General features: G+C 43.5%; 1 protein-coding gene across 1 annotated transcript; it reads left to right on the top strand.

The window, feature by feature from the left end:
- Positions 1–14,329: 14,329 nt before the first annotated feature.
- si:ch211-106e7.2 (uncharacterized) lies at positions 14,330–22,776 on the top strand. The gene is made up of 4 exons (XM_049007765.1): positions 14,330–14,498; positions 17,175–22,114; positions 22,217–22,282; positions 22,425–22,776. The coding sequence occupies exons 1-4, from the start codon at positions 14,449–14,451 to the stop codon at positions 22,550–22,552; spliced, it is 5,184 nt and encodes a 1,727-aa protein (XP_048863722.1). The 5' UTR covers positions 14,330–14,448; the 3' UTR covers positions 22,553–22,776.
- Positions 22,777–23,646: the final 870 nt, after the last annotated feature.

The raw sequence follows: 23,646 nt of genomic DNA on the forward strand, positions 1-23,646 counted from the left end.
AAAAACACATCGGGCATCGAGGGATAACGACGAAAGTTCATTAGCTCGTGTGCATGTGTGAGGAGACGCGCGTGCACGAGGACATCGGACGGCGAGGTTTGCCCAAGGATTTCGCGCTTTAAGAGGCTGAGACAACGTCACAACCGGCTCGAAGGGACACGGTTTGAACTTTATTTTTCCTACTGGAAGACTATCTCACTGATATTGTGGTAGGATTGTGCAATTACCTCTCATTGATTAAATGGATGAGAACTGAACGGAACATTTAACTGAATCATATGGTAAAGACAACCTATGTGATGTACTGTTCATTATTGAATTCTTTTGTCATGTTGTTCGTATAGTTGGAGTTGAATAGTATATTTTCAGCTGTATTCTAAAAGAACCCTGATTTTAAAAGGTAGGTACATTCAAGAAAGGTGCTATATTAAGAGTTGCAGGCTCTTTCAGATTGAGAGTTACTGAAGGGAAGAAGGTAAATCGTTTAATGAAACTATCAGTCCAAGAGTAAGTATACAGACCGGTCTTAGGAAAAAAAACATCTAGTTGACAAAACTAATTAAAACTAGGATAGTGATTACAGAGAGAGATGGAATACCAGTTCTTTCAAAAATCCATCCATCCATCCATTATCTCCCGCTTAATCCGGAGTCGGGTCGCGGGGGCAGCAGCCTCAGCAGGGAGACCCAGACTTCCCTCTCCCCGGCCACTTCGTCTAGCTCCTCTGGGGGGACCCCGAGGCGTTCCCAGGCCAGCCGAGAGACATAGTCTCTCCAGCGTGTCCTGGGTCTTCCCCGGGGCCTCCTCCCAGTGGGACATGCCCGGAATACCTCCCCAGGGAGGCGTCCCGGAGGCATCCTGATCAGATGCCCGAGCCACCTCATCTGGCTCCTCTCGATGCGGAGGAGCAGCGGCTCTACTCTGAGTCCCTCCCGAATGACTGAGCTCCTCACCCTATCTCTAAGGGAGAGCCCAGCCACCCTGCGGAGGAAACTCATTTCGGCCGCTTGTACCCGCGATCTCGTTCTTTCGGTCACTACCCAAAGCTCATGACCATAGGTGAGGGTAGGAACGTAGATCGACTGGTAAATCGAGAGCTTCGCCTTTTGGCTCAGCTCTCTCTTCACCATGACAGACCGATGCAGCGCCCGCATGACTGCTGACGCCGCACCGATCCGCCTGTCGATCTCCCGCTCCATCGTTCCCCCACTCGTGAACAAGATCCCGAGATACTTAAACTCCTCCACTTGGGGGAGGACCCCATCCCCAACCCGGAGAGAGCACTCTACCCTTTTCCGGCTGAGAACCATGGTCTCGGATTTGGAGGTGCTGATTCTCATCCCAGCCGCTTCGCACTCGGCTGCGAACTGCTCCAGTGAGAGCCGAAGGTCACGGCTCGATGAGGCCTTTTCAAAAATGAAAAGGTCAAAAGGTCACAGGTGAAAAGTTCACTTGGGGGGCGGGGCTTGGTTGTGGTGGTACGATGTGACGTCACGGGAGTTGGATTTAATTATTTATTTAATTATTTATTTTTTATTATTATTATTATTTTAAATTATTTATGCATTATTTTAAATTATTTATGTATTATTTTAAATTATATTGAGGAGAGTGGTTATGAGTGTGTATTAATTTACTAAGTTATTCTTTTAAAAATTATATATTTTTTTTATGTTCAGGAGAGTGCTTACTAGTGTGGGGGGGTTTTTTGTCGGGTGCCGCCGTCGGGGGCTGAGCGGGTGGGTTACCTGATGGAGCGTGAGCGTACGGCGTGTCTGGTGTTGCGGTACCGTGGTAAGGTCCCGGGCTTTGGAGAATCCGCAAAGGACTTAGAACGCTGTGTCTGGTGCGGTACTGCGGTAAGGTCCCCCCGGCCTTGGATAATCCGCGGAGAGAGCGATGCCGGAGAGCTGAGAGCTGTGCTGCTGCGCGAGTCTGAGAGAAACTCTGAGAGAATGAGACTCTGGGAGAATATGATAAAGTTGGAGCAAAGAATGAGAGGAGGAGGCGGAGGGTCTAACGTCCAATAAAACCGCCTGCATAGTTTTCCTCCTTTGGTAAAGAAGGTAGTCCAATAAAACCGCTTGGCGGATTTATTGGACGTGTATGTGTTTTTTTCCTCACGCAAGAGTTTGTATTACATCAGCGTAGGTCAAGTGTATGGGGCCGCACTTTTGTACATCCCGCTAGGTGATCCGCGTGGCCCACACATCAAGTTGGGCACGTTGGCTCCCAGTAAAATTCCGTCTTTCATGTATGACCGTTATGTGCACAAGTACATATATGGGTTAAAAGAGAAACGATGCGACAAACATAAAAACCATCCGCAGATTTTTTTTTTTTTATTATTATGTCCAGCGGGGGTTTTCCTCTTTTGGTAAAGAAGGTATCATCATCGAGCCCTAGAGGCACAAGTTTCATCAATGCCTTACCCTACGTGCCAGCCAAAGAGCCACAAGTTTCATCGAGGCCTTACCCGGTGAGTATATTATTTCTTTTATTCGTGTGATATAAACGCTATTCAATTAAAAAATAACATTCTAATAATAGGTATTCTCTGTTTTTTTTCTATGTACAAGAGAGAGACTGCGCTGACCGGTCAAGAGAAAATCTACAAGAGACCTGAATCAGCAGTGTTATAAGCACATAGCCAATGCTAAAGAATGATAAAGAATTTAAGCATAATAGCCCAGACGTACCATGGCCTATAGCCGGTAGAAATGGAGCTATCCGACGGCCTACAAGATAAAAGCATATGGCACCAAACTGGAATCAGTAGTCTTTAAAAGAATAAATGGACTAGCAACTGTCTCTGGGGGAGCAACCCCGATAAGGTACTATTAAGCAGCATTTAGCGACATGCATCAAAACACATTTTTAAAAACTTTGACAGAATAAAGTCTTAGTTATTTTAATAAATACGTTTTTCAGTAAATGTTTATTCACGCACATGCAAACACACACCCAGGAGGTCAAACTAAAAAAAAAAAAGTTGATACAAACTACAGTTGTATCAGACACGCACACAAAAACACAAAAGAGTTTGCTCAATCAAAAAAACACCAAACATATATAGTTCATGTTTTTTATTAAAATGTTTAAGGATTGTTTTGTTATAGTGAAATTTTAAATTAGTATGAGTGTGATATAAGTCATTTAGGCAACAGGATTTGAGGAAGAACCTAAATAGCGGCTAGAAATGACCGACCAGGCAGGCAGAAGTGTGCTTTCCTTATCTCACAAGTCATGGAAGGCTGGGATGGGGGACACATAAGTGGGGGGTAGGAACTGTGGAATCAGGCAGGGGTGTAAGAATTTAGGATATAGTCTTGTTATTTTAAGAAGGTGTACATGATTATTTAATTACATTTAATAGGAACCAGTAAGCTGCATTTAGCACCATGCTGCAAATACACATTAAAAACTTTAAAGAATAAGGTCATAGTTATTTTAATAAAGACATCCTACAAGGTGCCCACGGCCCCAGCTTATATAATCTACAAGCTTGATCTGAGATGCTTGCTGGAGTACAATGCTAAGTTGACAACGGTAACGGAGCTGCAGCCTGTTTGATAGTTAATGAAACATAGTTCAAATTCAGCAGTGTCAGCAATCATCCACTATGCAGGGAGGCTACAGATTGACTATAACGACCCCGTTTATCCGCTGGCATTATTTAACATTTTTTGACAGAATAAAGCCTTAGTTATTTTAATAAATATGTTTTTTCAGTAAATGTATATTCATGCTCATGTGCACAAACACACACACACACACACACACACACACACACACACACACACATACACCGGTGGTCAGGGGTTTTAGAGTTTAACTTTAGGTCTGTGAAAGTATAGGACCGCGATGTGTATACAGACCCCAAAACATACTAACTTAGTCATTCATGAGTCTTATTGTGAAAAACCACACAAAATAGACTCGTAAATTTTAAAGAAAAGACATTAATGGCTTTTGTTAATGTTTAAAGGTATAAATACTTTAGATGTATTTGTTAAACAGTCAAACAAAAATGTGTTATTTTAAAGTTGTATAAAATATAACCTTAACTTTGGATGCAAGATGAACAACCTACACACACACAGACACAGACACACACACACAGCAAAACCCCAAGCATGCGCACAAGCGCACAACCAAAGGTTGGCTTTTAGAGTTTGCTCAATCAAAAAAATCATCAGACATATATAGTTCACGTTTTTTATTAAAATGTATAAGGATTGCTTTGTTATAGCGAAATTTTAAATTAATATGAGTGTGAAATAAGTCATTTAGGCAACAAGACTTGAGGAAGAACCTAAATAGTGGCTAGAAATGACCGGCCAGGCAGGCAGAAGTGTGCTTTCCTTATCTCACAAGTCATGGAATTGTGGGATGGGGGACACATAAGTGTGGGGTAGGAACTGTGGAATCAGGCAGGGATGTAAGAATTTAGGATACATTTTTGTTATTTTAAAGAAGGTGGCCATGATTATTTAATTATATTTAATAGGAACTAGTAAGCTTTAATAGGAACTAGTAGGTATTTAGCATCATGCATCAAATACACATTTAAAACTTTAAAGAATAAGGTCTTAGTTATTTTAATAAAGACGTCCTACAAGGTACCCCACGGCCCCAGCTTATAGCGTCTACAAGCATGATTTGAGATGCTAGATGGAGTACAATGTTAAGTTGACAATGGTAACTGAGATGCAGCCTGCTTGATAGTTAATGAAACATAGTCCAGATTCAACAGTGACAGCGGTCATCCAATATGCAGGGAGACTAGAGAGTGACTATAGTGCCCCATTTAACCGTTGGTCCTTATTTTTTAAGAATTTTGACAGAATAAAGCCTTAGTTATTTTAATAAATACGTTTTTTTTCCAGTACATGGTTGTTCATGCTCATGTGCACAAACACACACATCGGTGGTCAGGGGCTTTAGAGTTTAACTTTAGGTCAGTGAAAGTATAGGACAGTGATGTGTATTCAGACCCCAAAACATACTAACTTAGTCGTTCATGAGTCTTATTGTGAAAAAACAGACAAAATAGACTTGTAAATTTTAAATAAAAGACATTAACAGCTTTTTTTAATGTTTAAATGTATAAAAACTCTAGCCGCTTTTCTTAAATGGCCAGAAAAATTGGCTCAACACTATTAGTTTATATGAGGACTGTTTGCAACAGTCACAATCCTATCAGTCAAGCATAACATGCCAGAGAAACATCTCTTTCATTTATTTCAAAGCAGACACTTTGTGCAAAAGTTGTTTCCTCATTTCCCAAACGGCCACCAGAATTGGATGGTCCTTAAAGACCTTTCATAAGACTTGGAGGCCCTGTCCTGAGGTTTATCAAAGACCAGGTTCTTACACTATAGGAGACTGAAGCTGTTTAAGTACTAGATGGCATGACCCCTGCAATGAAATTTGTAACATTTCAAGATGTATATGTTAAAAGAATGAAGTGCCTGGCCAGTAAGGGGTGCATGGTATCGGATGGCGGAATGTCGAACAGGTTTGTTAGAGGATTAGAGGAGGCAGAACTATGTTGATGTCCTACTCAATGGCTTTGAATATGTCTGTCCAGAACTCAGATAGGCTTTGAATATGTCTGTCCAGAACTCAGATAATCGAGGGGGCAGAGCCAAAACATAGTTCTATCTCCTCTAACCCCCTAACAAACCTATTCGACATTCCGCCATCCGATACCATGCACCCCTTACTGGCCAGGCACTTCATTCTTTTAAAATATACATCTTGAAATGTTACAAATTTCATTGCAGGGGTTTGTGACATGCTAGTGTTTTGTTAGGCCTGCAAGGAAAGGCATGATTTGGATCCAAAGATGTCCAGTATGCTTCCAGTGGCAAGTTCTCCTATATTCTACTATGCAGCCATTTTTTGGAATCTGCCTACTCTGTTGCTCAAAGTTATGAGGAAGCGACTGCAATTGCCATTTAGGCAATATGGCTCATTACTAGTCCGGAGCCAATGAAACTTGATCTGATATAGATTGCAATTAGTTTATGCATTGATCTTTGACAGGTCAATTTAAGCTTGATAATCAATGGATTGATGTAGGTGCATTAGGTTATCAGAGTGTCTTCCTAATGTATCCAGTGATGTGCACTGGCTGTGTAGTGTAGCCAGTGCCTTGTGCAGGCAGATGTGGGAAGGGGAGGGCCAAGAATCAGATGGGTAAGAAAATGCCACCCCTGGATTGGTCAGTCTTGAGTGACGGGGAAGATTAATGTTTACCTTTTTGGGGGGATTTGCAGACAAGCGAAGCTTGTGCACCCACATCCAGTCTCATAGGATGTCTAGCTACAGTCTACTGGGACTCTGTCCTGCCTTCCCCAACACCTGAGATGGAGTTGTGTGACCTTGAGCTGGAAGAGAAGCAAACACTCGCTGTAGATGCTTCCTGGGCTCGGCCCTTTTGGCTGGTAGCTGGACGGAAGAGTCTTTTGACCTCCAACCCAGAGGTGTGACTTCAATGCCCATTGCTGTTTCTGCACTTGGAGCTGTAAATGTCAAGAATAGGTGGGTATAAAACATGAGGCTCAGTATGACCATGTGTGACATTTAGGATGCGTCTCATGTGAATCAGGGACGCAGTGTATATAGAGATCCAGCTTTCTGTTGGCTAGAATAGTTTCTTGTATTGGTCTTGATGTGACTTAACTGCTATACCCTAAACACGCTACGTGTTACCTCTCAGTGGCTTGTGTTTTGAGACTGATTGCTTCGTGTTAGTTAGGTTCTGATAACCAGACTGGAAGGCAGCTGCCTGACCTGGAATATGATAAGATTCGATGGAGCCAAGGTCAGGATGGCACCACAAGCTTAGTTAGCTGGAGGGGGGGGGGGGGAATGAGGAGTCTGGCACAGCATGTCAAACCTGAGTTGTGTTGCTTTAAACGATGGGTGTCGCCAATAGCTGAAGCAGCATCGGTGGCCCTAGGTAAGGTCTGTGTAGGAGGAGATGGGGAAGGTGGGAAAGGCCTAACCAACACTGGATGACACTTCCCACTGAGATTAACACCGTCTTCAGATATCCAGTTGAAATCTCTCTGTCTCTGTGGGAGCTGCAGATGAGGCTGTTTACATTCCACCAGCAGACATAACATTTCCTATTATTCTTCCGTTGTTTCGAGTTACAGATTAATACTGGGCAACCTGACCTGTATCGCTAAATAGTCATTTATGATTCGCTCGTTGACTCATTCTTCAATTTGCAATGTAATTTAATGTAATTAACCACTCGCAGATTGATATATTGGTGCAATTCCTTTATTACCTGAATAGCCTTGTATTGTGTGAGTTTACTGTGAGTCTGATGTTCTGCCGGTGGAAAGCCAACGTTGGTGGCGGAATGTTTTCATCACCTGGGAACTGTCACTGGGAAATGGATGTCTACTTTTGCATCCAGTTGGACTAGGCCATAGAGGCCAGTCCAACCTGTAGGCATCCAGAGGTGGATGGCAGTGCCACACTCGCAGTACCATCCCCGACTTTTGGTTGTGAGCCAGTTTGGCCATGTGTTATTACCTGGGGATGTGGAAAATCTCCTCCACCGGCTACGGGGTGGTACGCCGGACATAAGAGCAATCTCATCCTGCGCATATTGTGTTAGGTTAAGATAGGTGAAATTTTCAATCCTCTGCCCGAAAAACATAGAAAAATACAGGACCGGGTTTGGGCCCGTCCACCTACTGGCTGTGGTTCCATTCCAGAAGCACTACTCGTAGGCTATGTTAATGCACCGACTCGGGTCTACGGTTGGAAGGAACACAACAAAACATAGAGTCAATAGAAGTGCAGATATGGGCCCGAAGGCTGTTAGTCCATGGCACTTAGAAGTCCAAGGGAGACTGGGTGCACCGACAGTGAGAGAGATGAACCCACGACGTTATCTCGTCGACTTCAGCCGTGTGTGGGGTTGTCTTAGGATGAACTCACGGACGATTACTTTCGCCCACGTACCATAGAATTAATAAGAGTTGTTCACTGTCGTCATGTTACTGTAATATTCTGAGCAGCTGTCATTGTTTAATTCCACCTAGCCGACATACATATGAGGTGTTTGAGGTGTGGATTGATCCTGATCGTGTATGGACTGATCATCCTGAAATTCAGATACGTCATCCATGATTCACCCATAATATTATTGTGCCATGGCTGAACTGTACAAACATGTTATTTTTACCAATCACTTGTATGACGTGTTCTTCACAAATAACCTGTTTCTCACAGAAGGAGCTATCTGGTACCATTAGATTGGTATGTGGGATGCTTATCTCCTCCTCAGGGAAAGGGGAGGATCGGCATGCAGGGCGCTTATCTTGTTCAGGAGGGTCGGGGAAGCATTGAGCAAGGACACCTGTCTTACTATGTTTTGATTGAAACCATACCTAGGATGAGAATTTATCTTATTATTTTTGATCGAAACCGCAAGCAGTATTACCCGGACAAAAGTGACAATTTGAGAACGTATCGCCCCCTGCCCGCACACAGCACTAAAGTTAGTATAAAGGAAGGGGGAGAATTCAGTTTTGACTGGAGCACAGCTGTGGGATAGACCACGCATCGCCCGGCACTTTCTCGGGACTCACGTGTTGGTCTTCTGCCAAGACTGAAAAGGGTTCCCCAGTCTAAGAGTGAGGGTGGGTGATGATGGCACGTCCGAGTGTGAATAGCTTGCAGCATTATTATTGATTATTATTGGGATTACTTATCACAGTTTATGATATGCATAATACTTTGCATTCTTTTTAGAATAACTATTGTTTATAATTCATATGCAATTGTTCCTTCGAGAGCCCTATATCCCCCTCACATAATTTTAACACAGACATGAAGGTCCATGTTTACCATTTTCCCCCGAACTTGTGAGCAAACCAAAACTGAGAGACTGGGTGACCAGGAATAGAGAAGAAAGCATTAGCTAAGTGAATACCTGAAAACCATTTAGCCTGGGGTAGAATGGAACTTTAGGTCTTAGACGAAGCGCCAGGAGCCGAGAGCTTTCTTCACGGGTAGGAAGTGTGAGTCGACAGGTGAGTAGTCAATTGGAATGATGGCGCCACGTTTAATGAGGTCACGATGGACTTTCCGTCTTCGGCCTCCTTAGAGAATGGATACTGAACACATTGCAGTCGATGGTGAGACTTGCACAGTGGCTCTGGATATACTGCCAAAGTCATTTTTTGCCTGAGGCTCATAGGCAGGAGGGAATATCCCCCAACCAAGGGGGCAGGTCGTCCACATGGTCTGGAGCCATGTCCATGGAGGGCCCCTGACAGAGTTGCTGCTACACCAGGGTCTTGGAGGCCGCGTGGTACTTGGCCGTCACTAATGACCCACCTTCCTTCCTCGACAGCTATCCGGTCCTCGCGGAACTTCACCCATGGGCCCAGAAACTTCCAGGAGTGGGCAGAAGTCCGTCCGAGGGAAACGTGAAATATTCCATTGTGAAGTACCACTGCGGCTGTGTCGCGGACAGGGTAACGGCAGCAGCCGTAATTTCAACTCCGACACAGATGGAGGAGATGGTAATGGACTCTGTGGTAGAAGCTTCTGCCACAAAGTGGGTCAGGAGGTCCAGGTCTAACTGAGTTGGTGTAGCGAGGTAGATGGCAGTGCAGTGTAGGCGGGGTTCTGGCTGTTGATGTGGAAGACCTAGGTGTCACCCAATGGTGTCATCCCTAAGCTCCCATGCAGCACAGTTGGTGCTTGAGCCAGCAAGTCATGCAACAAGGAGAAAAGGCCTAGGGCAGGGGACGCTAGACTCAGGCTGGCTTCCCCCAGTGTAATGCTGCAGCCTAATTTGCACAAACGATCTCTTCCTATGAGGTTGACCAAGGGCCAATGGCAGCCGTCCTCTGTTCTTTCTTTGTCTATTCCTGAATAATCAGCCACCACACACCTTCTGTTCCCCTTCTCCGATTCCGGATGAGCCCCTAAATCTGTCATAGAAATTTCAGTCCCACACAGTATTCTGGGTTGTCACAATGCTTTAATGCTGTGCTCAGGGAGCAACCACCGTTCTAGTGAAGATTACCGTGGAAACACTCCCCGAACTTTGAGTTAACATCTTTTTATAGTGGTACACAGCTGGCTTGCATCTCCACCCAGAACTGGACCAATCCGGCTGGGGGAGATTTATGCACTTTATACATTTTATGGGTATGGCCACCAGCAATCAGCCCCCACTCGACTGTAGGCTTTTGCGGTTTTCCTGTTCTGTCTGATATGCACGCTCCAAACTCTTGCATTAGTTGCAGAGATACATTTTTAAAGCTGATTACAAAAATACCCCTCTAAACAATTTTTCTCTCACACAGGTCTCCTTAGAAATCTAGAAGGTGAGATTGTTGACATAGCAGAAGGCAGCAAAACAGGCAGAGTGTGGTTACTTGCTCTTCCAAAATGGTCACTCTGGAAAGTGTCAGTGGGGAGTAATTTTTCTTACAAGATGGAGGTAATCTCTTGGTGGCATCTGGGAGCAGGTTCGAGCCTGTTGGAGGGTCCTGCAGGGAGAACCATTGCCTGTGTCTGCAGAACTGGGAGACTGGGTTTTTGTAAAAGATCTGAGGAGGAAAAAATGGAATTGACCAAGAAGGAGTGGTCCCCACCAGGTTATGATGAGGACTCCCCATACCGTGAAGGTGGAGGGTATTAATGCCTGTGTGCCTATGTTCTAATGCCGGCCTGTCCCAAGTCTTGGTGGGACTGCCACAACCTACAAAAAATGAGTTGCAATCAATGGGCGTTCGTTTTTCTTGTCTTTTTTGCCGTGTGAGAGACAATGTGCATCCCACAGTACCCCTGACAGCCATTATATGTCAGATCAATTTCACAGAAAGAAGGAGGATGGACTTAATGATGCCAATGCTGTAGAACTCCTGGCCAGAGCTGTAACCACCAAATTGAAGGTCTCTGACTGTTGGGTTTGCCATTACATGCTGCACACCTCGGCCAATTGGCCCTTTTACGGCATGACCTTTACTCATTATGTCTTCGCCATGGTTAATTGTGCCCTTGAGAGGTAAAGTGGGCTATATTGAATATTTTCAATTGGATAAGTTGTTATTATCTAAGTCATACCTCTGTGCTACCTATGATATATATATCAATTGTAGGGTATAGGCACACAGATTTATTTTTTTTTTTATTTCAACTTTGGAGCTCTTTGTTTTTGTGGGATAGCCCACTTTACCTCTCAAGGGCACAATTGTTCATGTGCAGTACTCCTATTGAAGTTGGCTGATCTAATGGCCCTTAAAGTGGACGGATCAGCCTTGGCACCTCTGCCACCTCTGGTTTGCAACACTGTGAGCATTACAATTGACTGTTTGGCAAAGACGTTAGCTTACGGCACAGCATTCGTTCAACTTAAACAGATCTTCAGTCCCGAGAACCCTTTTTACTTTCCTGCACAAGCAGAACAGTGCCCCTGCCTTAGGAATATCTTTTCTGCAGACTGAGGTCGCGACCCTGCAGACCACAGTGGAGAAGGCAGCCAACCAGATGGTTATATATGATATTCCATTATAAGCGAGTCCACTATAACGGGATTTCTCTGTACTAGGCACTTTGGATGGAGCTTTCCACAGGTGGGGGGTTTTGATTGACAGGTCCAGGTGGGCGTGTTCCTTTATGCTACTATGGCAGGTGTGATATGATTGACAGGACCATCTGTTTCCATGCGAATTGTGGTAGAAATTCCGCTGAAGTCGATTGTTTAAGAGTCTGACAAACTTTATTGTACCGTAAAGCTTTGGAGGATCAGGCACTCAGCAGGTTCTCATGCGTCTCATGCTCTGATCCCCAAACATCAAGTGCATACATCTTTTATAGCCAAAAACGCGCCAGTTTACAGGGAGTTCAGAGAGGGGTCAGATATCTTTAGATACCAGTTGCTTCTGTTAAACCGGACCCATTATCAGGTCAAGGCAGGGATAACCTTTTCATGATCACTATTCTGGTTTCATTACCCTATTCAAACAAGTTCTTCATCTCACATTCCCATACGTTCCTTGGTTCTCTCTCCACGTACCCTTGACCACTAACATACATGCATTTCTTATATTGGTTTCTGCGGCAGCCTTACTTCTCGGGTCAGGTCTGTACCTTGATCCGGTCCTTTTCGCAGAATTAACTATCATACCAAAATACGTTAGTTCCTCTTACCTAGAAAATTAAAACCTATTACTTAAGCAAGCTTACATTATATGTTTAGTATATTAAATGTTTCACGGCATAAGGTAATTGTTACAATCATCATATCTGAATCAACAGTGTTATCATAAGTTTCATTATTAATTACTGGTTGGATTTGCATTGCATTTGCATAAATCATGGATTTTTCTTCCACACGACCACCATTTCTAATAATCAGCTAATAATACTTTATTTTAGGATCCTCTTATTCCACACGATTACCATTTTTGGTTATCAACTAATAGTGGTTTATTTTAAGTGTGTCACACCTGTTTAAGTGCCTCCTTAATGTGAAATAAAAGACGTGGCGTTTCAGTGCTGTTCACGCAGCCTTACAGCAAAACGTTTTCAAAAGTCTTTAAAAGAACGAAAATACATAATCTGTACTTGTTAGTGTTCCGCGATTTGTTAGTGTTCCATGATGTGACGTCTGGCTTTTCAAACATTTTGCCCATCATATATTCAACCCTTATCTTGCTTTGCCGTGAAACATTTTTAATGATGTCCGTCATGATAACATCCGCAGTGGGGGCACGTGCGGTCCTGACAATGTTGAGACTTTCTTCTGGGGCAGGTGGTGATGCTAGTATCGAAGACACGGTCTCATCATCACCTTGCCCGGCCAAAGCCAAATATCTCTGCAGCACCCATAGACATTTTCAGCTGCTGACTTCTTATTTAGGTAAATATTCTGCATCCAGACCTCAGTGACCTCATAGCTGGCCACAGCCCTGACTTGTGTAGATCTTCAGATTTAGTCTCTATTGCGACAGTGAGGTTACGACCAAGTCTGGACACTCTGCAGAAGTGTGTATTATGCCATGTTACAAACATCATTTTCTTACACCTTATCAGACACTTCGTCCTTCAGCATTATCTTTTCCCTTTTCCCCGACAGCCAGCTGGACCCAGGTGGTTTACACCACCGCATACAATCATTTTCTTATTTGGCTCCTGAGCAGGGGCAACCTCAAGTAGCAAATACGTATTTGATTGGGTCTGGAATAATTTTATTTGTTTTACCTATACCTTGAGGAAGTAAGTCTAAACAAGAAATCAGAGTAACCACACATTTGTAAAAGCTGTAAAATGTGACTGCAAAACATTGCATGCTGTTCTAAGAACTGTCTTTCACTTCTTAATGCTGGCCATCTAGTGTAATACTTGGAGCACATAAAGGTCAAATGCATCTGGTCCCCAAACAGAACAACTGGCCCCAGTCTGCCCCCCCCCCAACTTGAATGGTCTAGAGGGTGCATATTTGCAGTGCAAAGGCCCAAAAGCATTTATATCCGCTTATGATGATGAGAAGCAGCAGCCCCCGGAAACTCCTAAAAAGGGTCACATTCCACTGCTAACCACATTGATTTAATGGTCGTCGATTTAATGGCATCTTCCTTTATTTTGTAATTCCAAATGATGTGTTAATTAAGTTTAACCTACAAGCTTTTGCGTCTCCTATTTTTATTTAGCATAAAGGTCCCAGTTCAGTTGTGCAGTGTGAGAATGGCCTTGAGTTAAAAGTTCCCTGTCCGGACAGCCCAGGAACTCGTTGCCAGGCACCATGTTCCGAAACTTTGATGTGAAAGTGCATAATACACCAAGCCCGGATACCTATGACCTGAACTGAATACCCATGTTCAGTGATTTCAGTGATTTACCTTGAGTTTTCTTCATAAAATAACTAAGAAGGCTAGATAAGTTACATTTTTAAAAAGCCTATCATCTGGGTGTGTATAACTTACAACTTTTTCATGTGCTGCTGCAGCGTGTGATTACTCCCCCATCCTTGGAAAGGACGTTGCAAGTCAGATTACGCTGTTACAGTCAGTGTGTGTTGATTTGTTATAATACCTCCTGCTCCCACCCGCAGAGAGACCCTTCTCACTTTTTCAGTGCGAAAATACTCGGGGTTATCGTGATCGGACCTCACGACGCCGATTTTGACTAGACAGTCTTAAGTTTATAGGTTTATATTCCGTAAGTATTTCGCGGATTCATTATAAAAGATATGGAACGTTAATATTTATGTGGGGGGTGTCCAACAGCCCAGAAGATGCAGCGACTCAGTCCGCCGGAGGGGCGTGTTCTGGCGAAAAAGTGACGCAAATGCATTAGTCTATTGTCTCTCTGCAGGGGATCCCACCAGCAGAGGGGTGGAGGGTTGTAGTGTTAGGACTGGAGTTCATTGTACTGAGAAAAGCCTGGTGAGTTTGGATGCGGCGGAGCGACTCTCAGACTGGGGCTGGATGCCCTATCGGCGACATGTGAGTTAGACATCGAGGTGCCGTTTGCTTTAAAATTGTACCTGTTTAGAAACAGGGTTGCCGACTCTCATGCATCTGGCGTTACACTCACGCAAGAAATCTAACGACGAATCTGTATTATTCCGTTAGAAACCTAAAACTGGCTGCATCAAAAGCATTGGGGGTAGTTTGCAAACCCTAGAGACTATTTACAAGGTAATAAAACTATTACGCGCATGTAAATGCGTGTGCAGACCAAAGTCGGCAACCCTGTTAGAAACCGTTTTATTAACGAGAATAATACGCTTCTAGCAAGTTTTAAAACATATGCATGTGCAGTCACTGGTGAATAGGCATTGCATAAATGGAAATAACTTAATAGAGGCAGTTTAATTTACTTTGCATGTTGTAGTAGCAAGCCCGTCAGTGTTCTTCGTCGCCCATAATATAGGCTACCAGCAGTTCCGGAATGAAATTCGACTATTTACATATCGATGATTTTACGTTTTGCCTTAGTCCAAGGGTGTCAATCTCCAGTCCTGTGGAGCCCCCCCATTTAACACAGCTGAAGATCAATGGGGCTGAAACACTTCATCCTGCCCGCTATATGAGCTGAATTAGCGCTGGGGTTGGTTGGAATTATAGCAAATTGTCGAGGTTCGCTGGCAACCCAACCATTTTTTTTTGCTGACGCTTTTTTCCAACGTGGGGTGCAAGTTAGACAAGTTAGGCACATTGCAGACAGACGTACTGTTTGTTAAAGAGCAACTGAAGCTCATTGCGTACTTCACTTTTTCCACGTGCGTGTACTGCTCGGGCGGCCTCGTATGTACATACTTACGTCCGAGGGCGCAGATGGTCGTAGTCGGCGCATGCGTACAGCAGTTATATTCTACCGGACCAAGAGAGGACAGATGTATTACAAAGATACAAGCAGTTTAAGCAGTTTTAAATAAAAATGCAAGCAGTTTAAAAAACTGCTAGAAAACCAGGGCGATATCAAATACGACATCCCGCAACATTGCGACCAATCCCCCCCCCCCCGCTCGGCGAAATTTATTACCGAGATTTAAACATGCCAGAATAATTTTGCTTTTGAAAGAAACCTTATACCGTGGTGTAATGTCTGGACTATATGAAATATGTCATATGCGGGTACCTCCGCGCCTCCTCGTATAGCTCGTTGACCTCTGTTCTGTAACGGTGAATGCTGCCACCTACTGGAAACAATTTCCTCGGGCCTGCGCAGTCGACGTGCATGGTTTCCGCGGTACATAAAAATAAGCCACACGTGCATCCTGTGCACAAAATTTGCATCTTTCATTCTGTATGCGGACAGTAAGCACGCACAAGAATGACGTATGAACTAGCCTTAGCAGACGACTATGCATAACTGCAGGTAGGCTGAACCTCCAAGAATTTCTCAGGTACAACTGTAAGCAGTATTTGAGCCAGAGCTAAACATCTTCCAAACAAAGCAAAAGAATCTAATGCGAATACTATTAAATGACCAGAATGTACCGCATGAATAACATAAAGGGAAAACAGTAGTATCAGGGTAGTATAGAAATTCCTGGAACAGGAAATGTGACACAAATATATCTATTGCAGCGGTTTTGTGACGTGTGTGTTTCATGGCCTGATTGGTAGTTGCCTGAAAGTGGTTTTATTTTGTGTTAGTTCCAGGTACAGATGTTGACATTTCTTATATAGAATCACAGATACTTGCCAAAGTATTCATTAGCCTACCCACCTGGCCAGTTTTGTAAGGTTAATCCTATGCAATGAAACTGAGGATAGCAAATAATTGCAAAAGAAAAGGATGCTTTGTACACTGTGGAAGGTTTTAATGGCACACTGAAATTGCACTAGCATAATGCATGAGCACCTGAAGAGAGAACCCACCAGTGTTATTCTGGACCGCAAGTATAACCACCATAAGTGTTGTCTATTCATGTTTATTAAATTGCCCTTAGTATGCAGAGCTGTTTAGTATCTTTTGTCCTTGTGGCTGCTAAATACACTCATTATTAAAGCCATAAAGTTGTCTGCCTGCTACCTTGGGATTTTTGTTGAATAACTGTTTGAGAAAATGCTTAGGGTAGAATTTGGGCTTCGCTCTGCGTTGATTTCCAGTGTGTATTTATGCACGTTGGATTTTGATTGGGGCCAGTGTTATCAAACTAAAACGAATATGGTCACCATCGCACCACTGACGTCTTTTTACCTTGTTTATCCATAATATGCCCTCTTTAAAAAAGATGTTTTTGCTGCTGAGCTCTCCCTTTCTTCCTCACAACTTCAGTGCTTATTGCTACCATGGTATAACAAAACAGTAGTACGCCGTGGTCCACTGACAATTCAATAAGCATACGTATACACTGAATTTATACAGATTACAAACTTTACGGCATCACAATATTATCTCATTAATATTTTAGGAGCATTACTAATCTGCGGCCTTGAGCGTCCTGCTTAATACATCCCATTCTCTTTGCAAGGCAAAGTAGCTACTGATTATTTTTATAAACAGGCGGTTTTAGCTTCCAGTTTCAGGGTCAGCGCAATAGACACACATACAGTCTTATTGCCTAAGACCTATTAAATTGACAGCACTGCCTCTACGCACCTCTCCTGGCCCTACTGGAATTTCTTTTCCACAACTGACATTTGTTTTTGTATCCTATCATCCTGCAGATATGATTGTCGTCCATCACACCTAAGTGAAAGTGGATTCCAATCAGGACAGCAGAACTTCAGCCCAATGCAAGCCTCTTCATGGAATGCAAGTGGATGGAATAATCCACCCTTAGGGCAAGAACAGACACCGTATATGTACCAGAATGTTTTTAATGGAGGAGGGGCTAATGGAACTCCTTACACCTATGTTGGTCAACATCAGTCACGATCGCAAACTAGACCAGTATCGCAGTTGATCGGAAATGTCAATAATGGAAGTCATTGGCTTCACCAGGTGCTACAGGTACCGACAGCACCTACCACAGACCCACAAGCAAATTTCAGAGGGACTGCATCTTCCTTGGCATCAAGAAATCAACCTGTGTTTGATGGAAGGAGGTGCACTATTTCAAACAACGGAGTACAGTGGGGTCCATCAAGCTGGAATTCAACAAACAATAATTCCATTGTTCCGAATCTGACAGAATCTTCTGTGGCAGGGCAGAATAACTCTCTTCACCCTGTCTCAGTGAACCCTGCATTTCACCAGCTTAACTATAGACCTTTGGAGAGGGTATGTGACAGAAGGCAAGGGTCCGCAAACTCCTTTTCTCATTATCCTACGCAACAAGCTGCGGGGAATTTTTACACAAGGGTGATAGCCCCGGTGAACCACTGTTCAGCGAATGGTGGGAATGAGCTGGTCAATAACGGACAGCGGAACGGTCCCATTTCCACCACTGTTGGTTCTGCCATGACACAGAGTGCTAATGTTAATTACCCAGTGGCAGATATGAATAATGGGGTGAATGTGGTGCAAGAAGTAATAAGTGCTCAGAGGATAACAAATTGTGGTAAGGAGGCAAGCCCAGTTTATGAGGCAGTGACCGGGGGTCATGGTCAAGGTCCACCTGCAGTTGGATCATCAGTAGTGCAAAGTTCCAATGCAAACTGCCAGCCTTCCAATGTTGTGACGTCAAGAATGAACACGCAGGGGTCGCACTCAAACGGTTCAACGGTGGCTTTTAACTTGGTCTCTGCCTTCCAGAATAGGCTTGACTTTCTGCTTAGAACAATCTATGGCCAAGAGAGAATGACGAGTGGGAAATCGAGTACAGAGCAGGTGGGTGCTAGAGTGACCAACGAGAAAATCCCTACCGTCCCTGACCTGCCTCCCTTGACCATGAATACAAACTCAACTTTTGCAAATGGCAACAGTGACTCAAACAGTATAGGTAATTCCAACATTCCCCATGTGCAGCCTTCATCCGGTCCATATGACACTAGGCAGTCTCATCAGAACTTACCCAGTAATTCCGGCGGTGGCATTGTTCCTCACGGCTTCACATATATCCAGCAGCAAAGTGATGCTTCCCCTACTGTGTGCCTGCCCCCAGCACCTGCACCACAACAACAGAAAAGTATTAGCAATAATTCCCAAGGGTCAGGAGCTTTGCGTGAGAATGTATCTCATATTCACCAGAACCAGGAGTTGCCACGTGAGAGATTATGCCAGAATAAAGCTAGAGTCCCCTATGCATTGGGCCAAGTGAATGGCCAGTGGAGTCAGGCAGTAACAAATACAGAGCCCGTTCATAGCTTGTGCACCACCACACATGCCCCCTCCACATTTGCTGCTGATCCTCATAATTTAAAACGCAGTCACAGTTGGCCTTCCGACCAAGTAGTGCAGCCACGTGGGCAGCTACCAAGTGGGGCAAATGCTGACCCTCCAGCATATCAACAGAGAAAGGAGTACTGTCCGTCAGTGGTGGAGGACAGACAAAGAAATCATTTTACTGCTGAAAAAAAACTGCCTCCAAGCTATGCTGTTACCATGGAGCGAAATCAAATGCTTAGAGGCAAGACTACTGAAGTTGACTCTAGTAAGCATTCAGGAAGGTGCAATTACCAAAACAGTTCTGTGGACAGATCCAAATGTCTGAACACTGACACTTCTTCTCCAGGATGTGTTCGGCAACTTGAGCACACCAAAAAGCAACACAATCTATCTACGGCATTGGTGGGGATGAAAGCAGTTGCAGTTGTTCCTCCAATATCACAGCAGTCAAGCACTGACCAAACGATTGGTATTGCAAATAAAGATAAAGACGGCAAGATTCAGAAGACTCTTCCCAGTGAAAGTGTTGGAGGTAACCCTGAAAGTGAACCAAATAATCTGGGTTTGTCTCATAATGTGAAGGAGAGCACTCCCACAATTTCCTCACCAGGCAAGTCCTTATGTAATGTGATACCTACTGTACTGGAGACTTCGGATACGGTTAAAGCACAACTATCAATCGAGCAATCTGCTGTGGTAGCAGAAACTTCTGCTTTCAGCGTGGGGAGCTGTGAGCCTCAGCCAAATGCTAACAAAGATAAGGAATTACCTACAAAGGATGCATTTGATTTATCCACAGTTCCTGTCATTCTTTGGACTGTTGACAAACTAAGGGAGTTAATAGTTGAACTGGAAAAAGATTCAACACCACCAGAGTCCAAGATGGAGGAGAGCCCAACACCTCATATTCTTAAAATGTTTTGGGTTGGCTGTGAGCAGCATCTCTACAATGCATTAGATGCAAATGTTGAAGAGACTATTTTTGATACTTGGAGGACATGCACCGAAGATGAAAACCCAGTCATATTTTCGGAGGTTGTCTCTGCATACAGTGCGAAATTAGCAGAAACGTGTCTCGTTCTGGGACCAGATGTTTACATTCCTAATGATCCAGTATGTAAGCCATTATCGCAAAATCCCTGTGAAAGGACAGACAATGTAGACAAACACCATGTAAACCCAATAAGTCCTGAAGTACGTGTAACTGAGAGGGACAATTGGAGAATGAAGCCTGGTGAGATGGAGAAATGCAGAGTGGAAGAAGCTGGCGCTGACACATTGAATGTTGAATTACTGCAGAAACAGCCCCAGACTGAGAAGCTTTGCCCTGTGGTGGAGGCTTCTGATCCCCTGTCTTTGTTACAGATTAAGGTTTTATCACCTACAGAAGCAAGAGAATTGTGCCTTTTTGGCAGCCAGCCAAGTGAAAAGGACACCATAGAGAATCCTGAAACTAAAGTGCCTAAAGGGTCACATGATAATGAAAGTGCAGTGGAGTCATATTGTTGTCTCTCTCGGTGGATGGAAGTAACTGTTGGGTATGAAGCAAGCTCACTCTGCAAGTGCAGAGTTAATTCTTTGAAGGAAGAACAGGAGGTACATGAATTGGCTTCTAAAGAGAGAAAGATGGAGGAGGGAGTATCCACGACAACTTATTTGGAAAAACACTGTTTTCCACAAGCAGAGCCAAATTGTAGTCCAGTATGCCAAACTGAATTGATGGCTTCAGAGCCACCAATTCAGAGCGATGTAACATCTAATGAATGTGCAGTAACTAGCAGTGTAATTCAAAATTCTCTTAACTCAAATGTGGATGCGCTTGAAGTAACTAAGGAATCTCGTCCAGAATTCAGGAAAGGAGACGACGTGCGTGCAGAAGGCCCTGATGAGCATGCAGTAGAGGAAAGCATCTTGGAACTTAAAACCAAGTTGTCTGCTGCTGCTGACAGTGGCTTAAAAGTTGAACAAGTGAATTGCAATTTTGAAGACGTTCTTGTAGCACCTGTTGTAGCATCTGAGGAGTTGTGCAGCAAACGGCTTTCTGAACAAAAGAAATGTGGAAGTGAGAGTAGCAAACCTACTAAAGATGTGATTTTTGGGGAAGTAGGGGCTATTCTTAAAGAAAGTACTCTTGAGGGTATGCAGTTGGTCGACCTTCAAGCGATGCTGACAGGGACTGTGTCACACTCTTTAAAGCAAAGGATTTTCAGTAGGAAGAAGAAAAAATTGAGTGGAAGAAATAAAATGCAAAAATCCAAATCCAAACTGCCATTTCAGAAACCTTTGCCTCAAAGTCTTAAGATCGTTCAAAAGGAGACACCCAGTTCCCTGCCTATCGCCAGCATTAAAACAAATGTGGATTGCAGTCACAACAATCAACAAAAAACACCTAATGGCACAAATAAACACAAAAAAGACACTTTGAATGTTGCAAAACTGCATTTCAGCACTTGCAGTAAAAGCAAGCAAGCTAGTGAAAACAAGGCTAAAATTCTGAGAACTGAAAGGTTTCAAAGTACACCTGTGTCCTCAAAAGGCAGCATTGCCAGTCTAGCTTTATATGGGTCTTCTCCTCAAAAGCAAAAATACATGGTTGTTTCCAGCGCACAGCCTGATCTCAAGCCTCGGACAAGCACCACAACTGGGCCTCCTACAACAATTAGCCTAAAACTTCCCTCCCAGAAGAAAAGTCTTTTGGAAGAAGACAAGGTACAAGGTACTGCAGCAAGGCAAAGGGTGTATTGCTCCTGGAAAAGAAGCTTGGTTCAACAACAGATTGATTTAAAATCAAAGGTGAGGCCAACCGAAAACAGCAAGGATAAGGGTTCCCATAAACTTGCCAAAAAACGGAAGGCATCATCAGAAATGGCAAGGATCAGGGAGGGAGCCAGCAGCAGTAGGGCGTCTTCCCACAAAAAAGCTTCTCCAGTCACACCCAAGAAATGTGATGAATATGGGAAGAATACAAGTATGACTTGTACTCAGTCAGTCTACTCTGTTTCCAAAGCTGTTCAAATGAAAGATCCTGGTATGTTAAAGAGCGGGATGGTCCAAAACAAATGCCAACCATCGAAGAAAGATGAACAGCTGCTGTGTTCAAATGGGAAGAAAAGGAAAATTTCCCAAAAGGGGGGGCCAATTCGCACGTCAAAAAAGCCACGCAAATCAATCTCCAGCAATTCTGTGGGGAAGAGCAAATATGAGATGGGGAACCCAGCTCTGATGCCAATTTCGATGAAGGAAAAGGTTCTGGAATTCAAGCTGCTGCCCACGTCTTTCAAGTTCAGAGAGCCTCAAGAAACATCAGTGATGAAGAAGCCCTCCAAAGAACTTCCGGGTAAGCAGAGCAGAACTTGAGGTGAAGTGTGCATCCTGATTAGTACCACTCTTTGGCTGCTTTTCTTTGTTGCTGCTGATATCAAGTTCTGAATTTCTCCAGATTCTGCCTCTCCCCAAAGAGTCGAACAAACTCGAACGCTGAAGACGGAAACCTGGAAACTGAAAAGTAGGTCTTTTCTTCACAAGTTAATTTGCTAGATTCGGTGTGGACGTTGTTTTTATTTTTGCATGTGTATGGAAAAGTTTTTTTTTTTTTTTTTTTTTTTTTTTAAATCCATTCACTGCAAAATTATATTTCTTTCTTATAGGTCACTGGCGTTATGGTCCAAATAAAAAAGACCCAGCCATCTCTGATGCAGCATCACGCAAAGTCGGCCAGTCACACCTAGCTTATGAAGAGTATAAGAAGCGATATTTGGCAAAGGCTTTGAAATGACCGATCTCAGAATGAACTGCACAGATTGACACTGTCCTGCCTGGCCATGTTTCCTATGGAAACTCTCATTTCTCTGTTTAAGTAAAGGAATACCTTACAGTTTTGTATTACACTCATTAACAGGAACTCTATTTCTTGTTTTTTTTTACTCTGGAAATATTGATCTGTACCTGACTTGAGAATAAATAAGTACAATAAATATGGTTAAATATAACCTGTTTTAATGCGGGGCATTAATGTTTATGGTTTAGTGTTACCGGTTGTAAGTTGCAACCAATAGGTCCATTTCATTTAGCTAAGTGAAGACTACACAATGGCAAAGGGACCTTTGCTTTGGGGTTAATGAGGTGTTACACACCTGTTGAACCAACATATTGCAAGAGGACGGTATTGTCTTTCGGAGTGAAAAGTACAATTGTTTTGTGTTTAAAAGAGTGCTGGAAAAAGCCATGACCGTTTTAAACCACTGTTCATCTTGTAAAATTAGCAGTGGTGTACATTCGGGACAAGAAAACCAGCAATAATGTTTGCACATACAGTAGTAGTTGTGACCCATTACCTTAAACAGTGTCGCTCTAACCTGCTTAGTATTGTGACATTAGCAACCATGGAAAGCCCATTTTTTTGCGGTGGAAACACGTGGAACTAGTGCCGGATTGGGAAAACGTCCGGCGCCAGCATGGAACCGCGTTGGTGGAAAGGAGGCTTAAGAAAATCAACCCCCCTCAGCGTACCTGTCTTATCTCAGCACACCCTACACCGTATGACCTCCTTACACTTCCTCCCTCACAGGTTGTTACAAAACTATCCACTATTCAATCTATACCCCCATAGCTTAATTATACTGCTACTAAAGTAAGCCTGAATGTCCATTATGGACACAAAATCTTTAGCATTACAACAGCCTGTCATATTGCCATATATGATCAATAGCATGGCTTCCTTTTTTGCAACAAGCATCAACCAGTTAACTCTGGTTCCTCTTCTTGTCAATCCTGTGCCTCTCTTGATCTTGGCCAGTTATTCTAGTGTCAGCAGATTCCAGCCGTAACCACGTTTCCTGTTGCTTCTATTCACCAGCCCACTCCTGTGAA

The sequence above is a fragment of the Brienomyrus brachyistius genome, chromosome 3, assembly GCF_023856365.1.
Source record: "Brienomyrus brachyistius isolate T26 chromosome 3, BBRACH_0.4, whole genome shotgun sequence".
Taxonomy (NCBI): Eukaryota; Metazoa; Chordata; class Actinopteri; order Osteoglossiformes; family Mormyridae; genus Brienomyrus; species Brienomyrus brachyistius.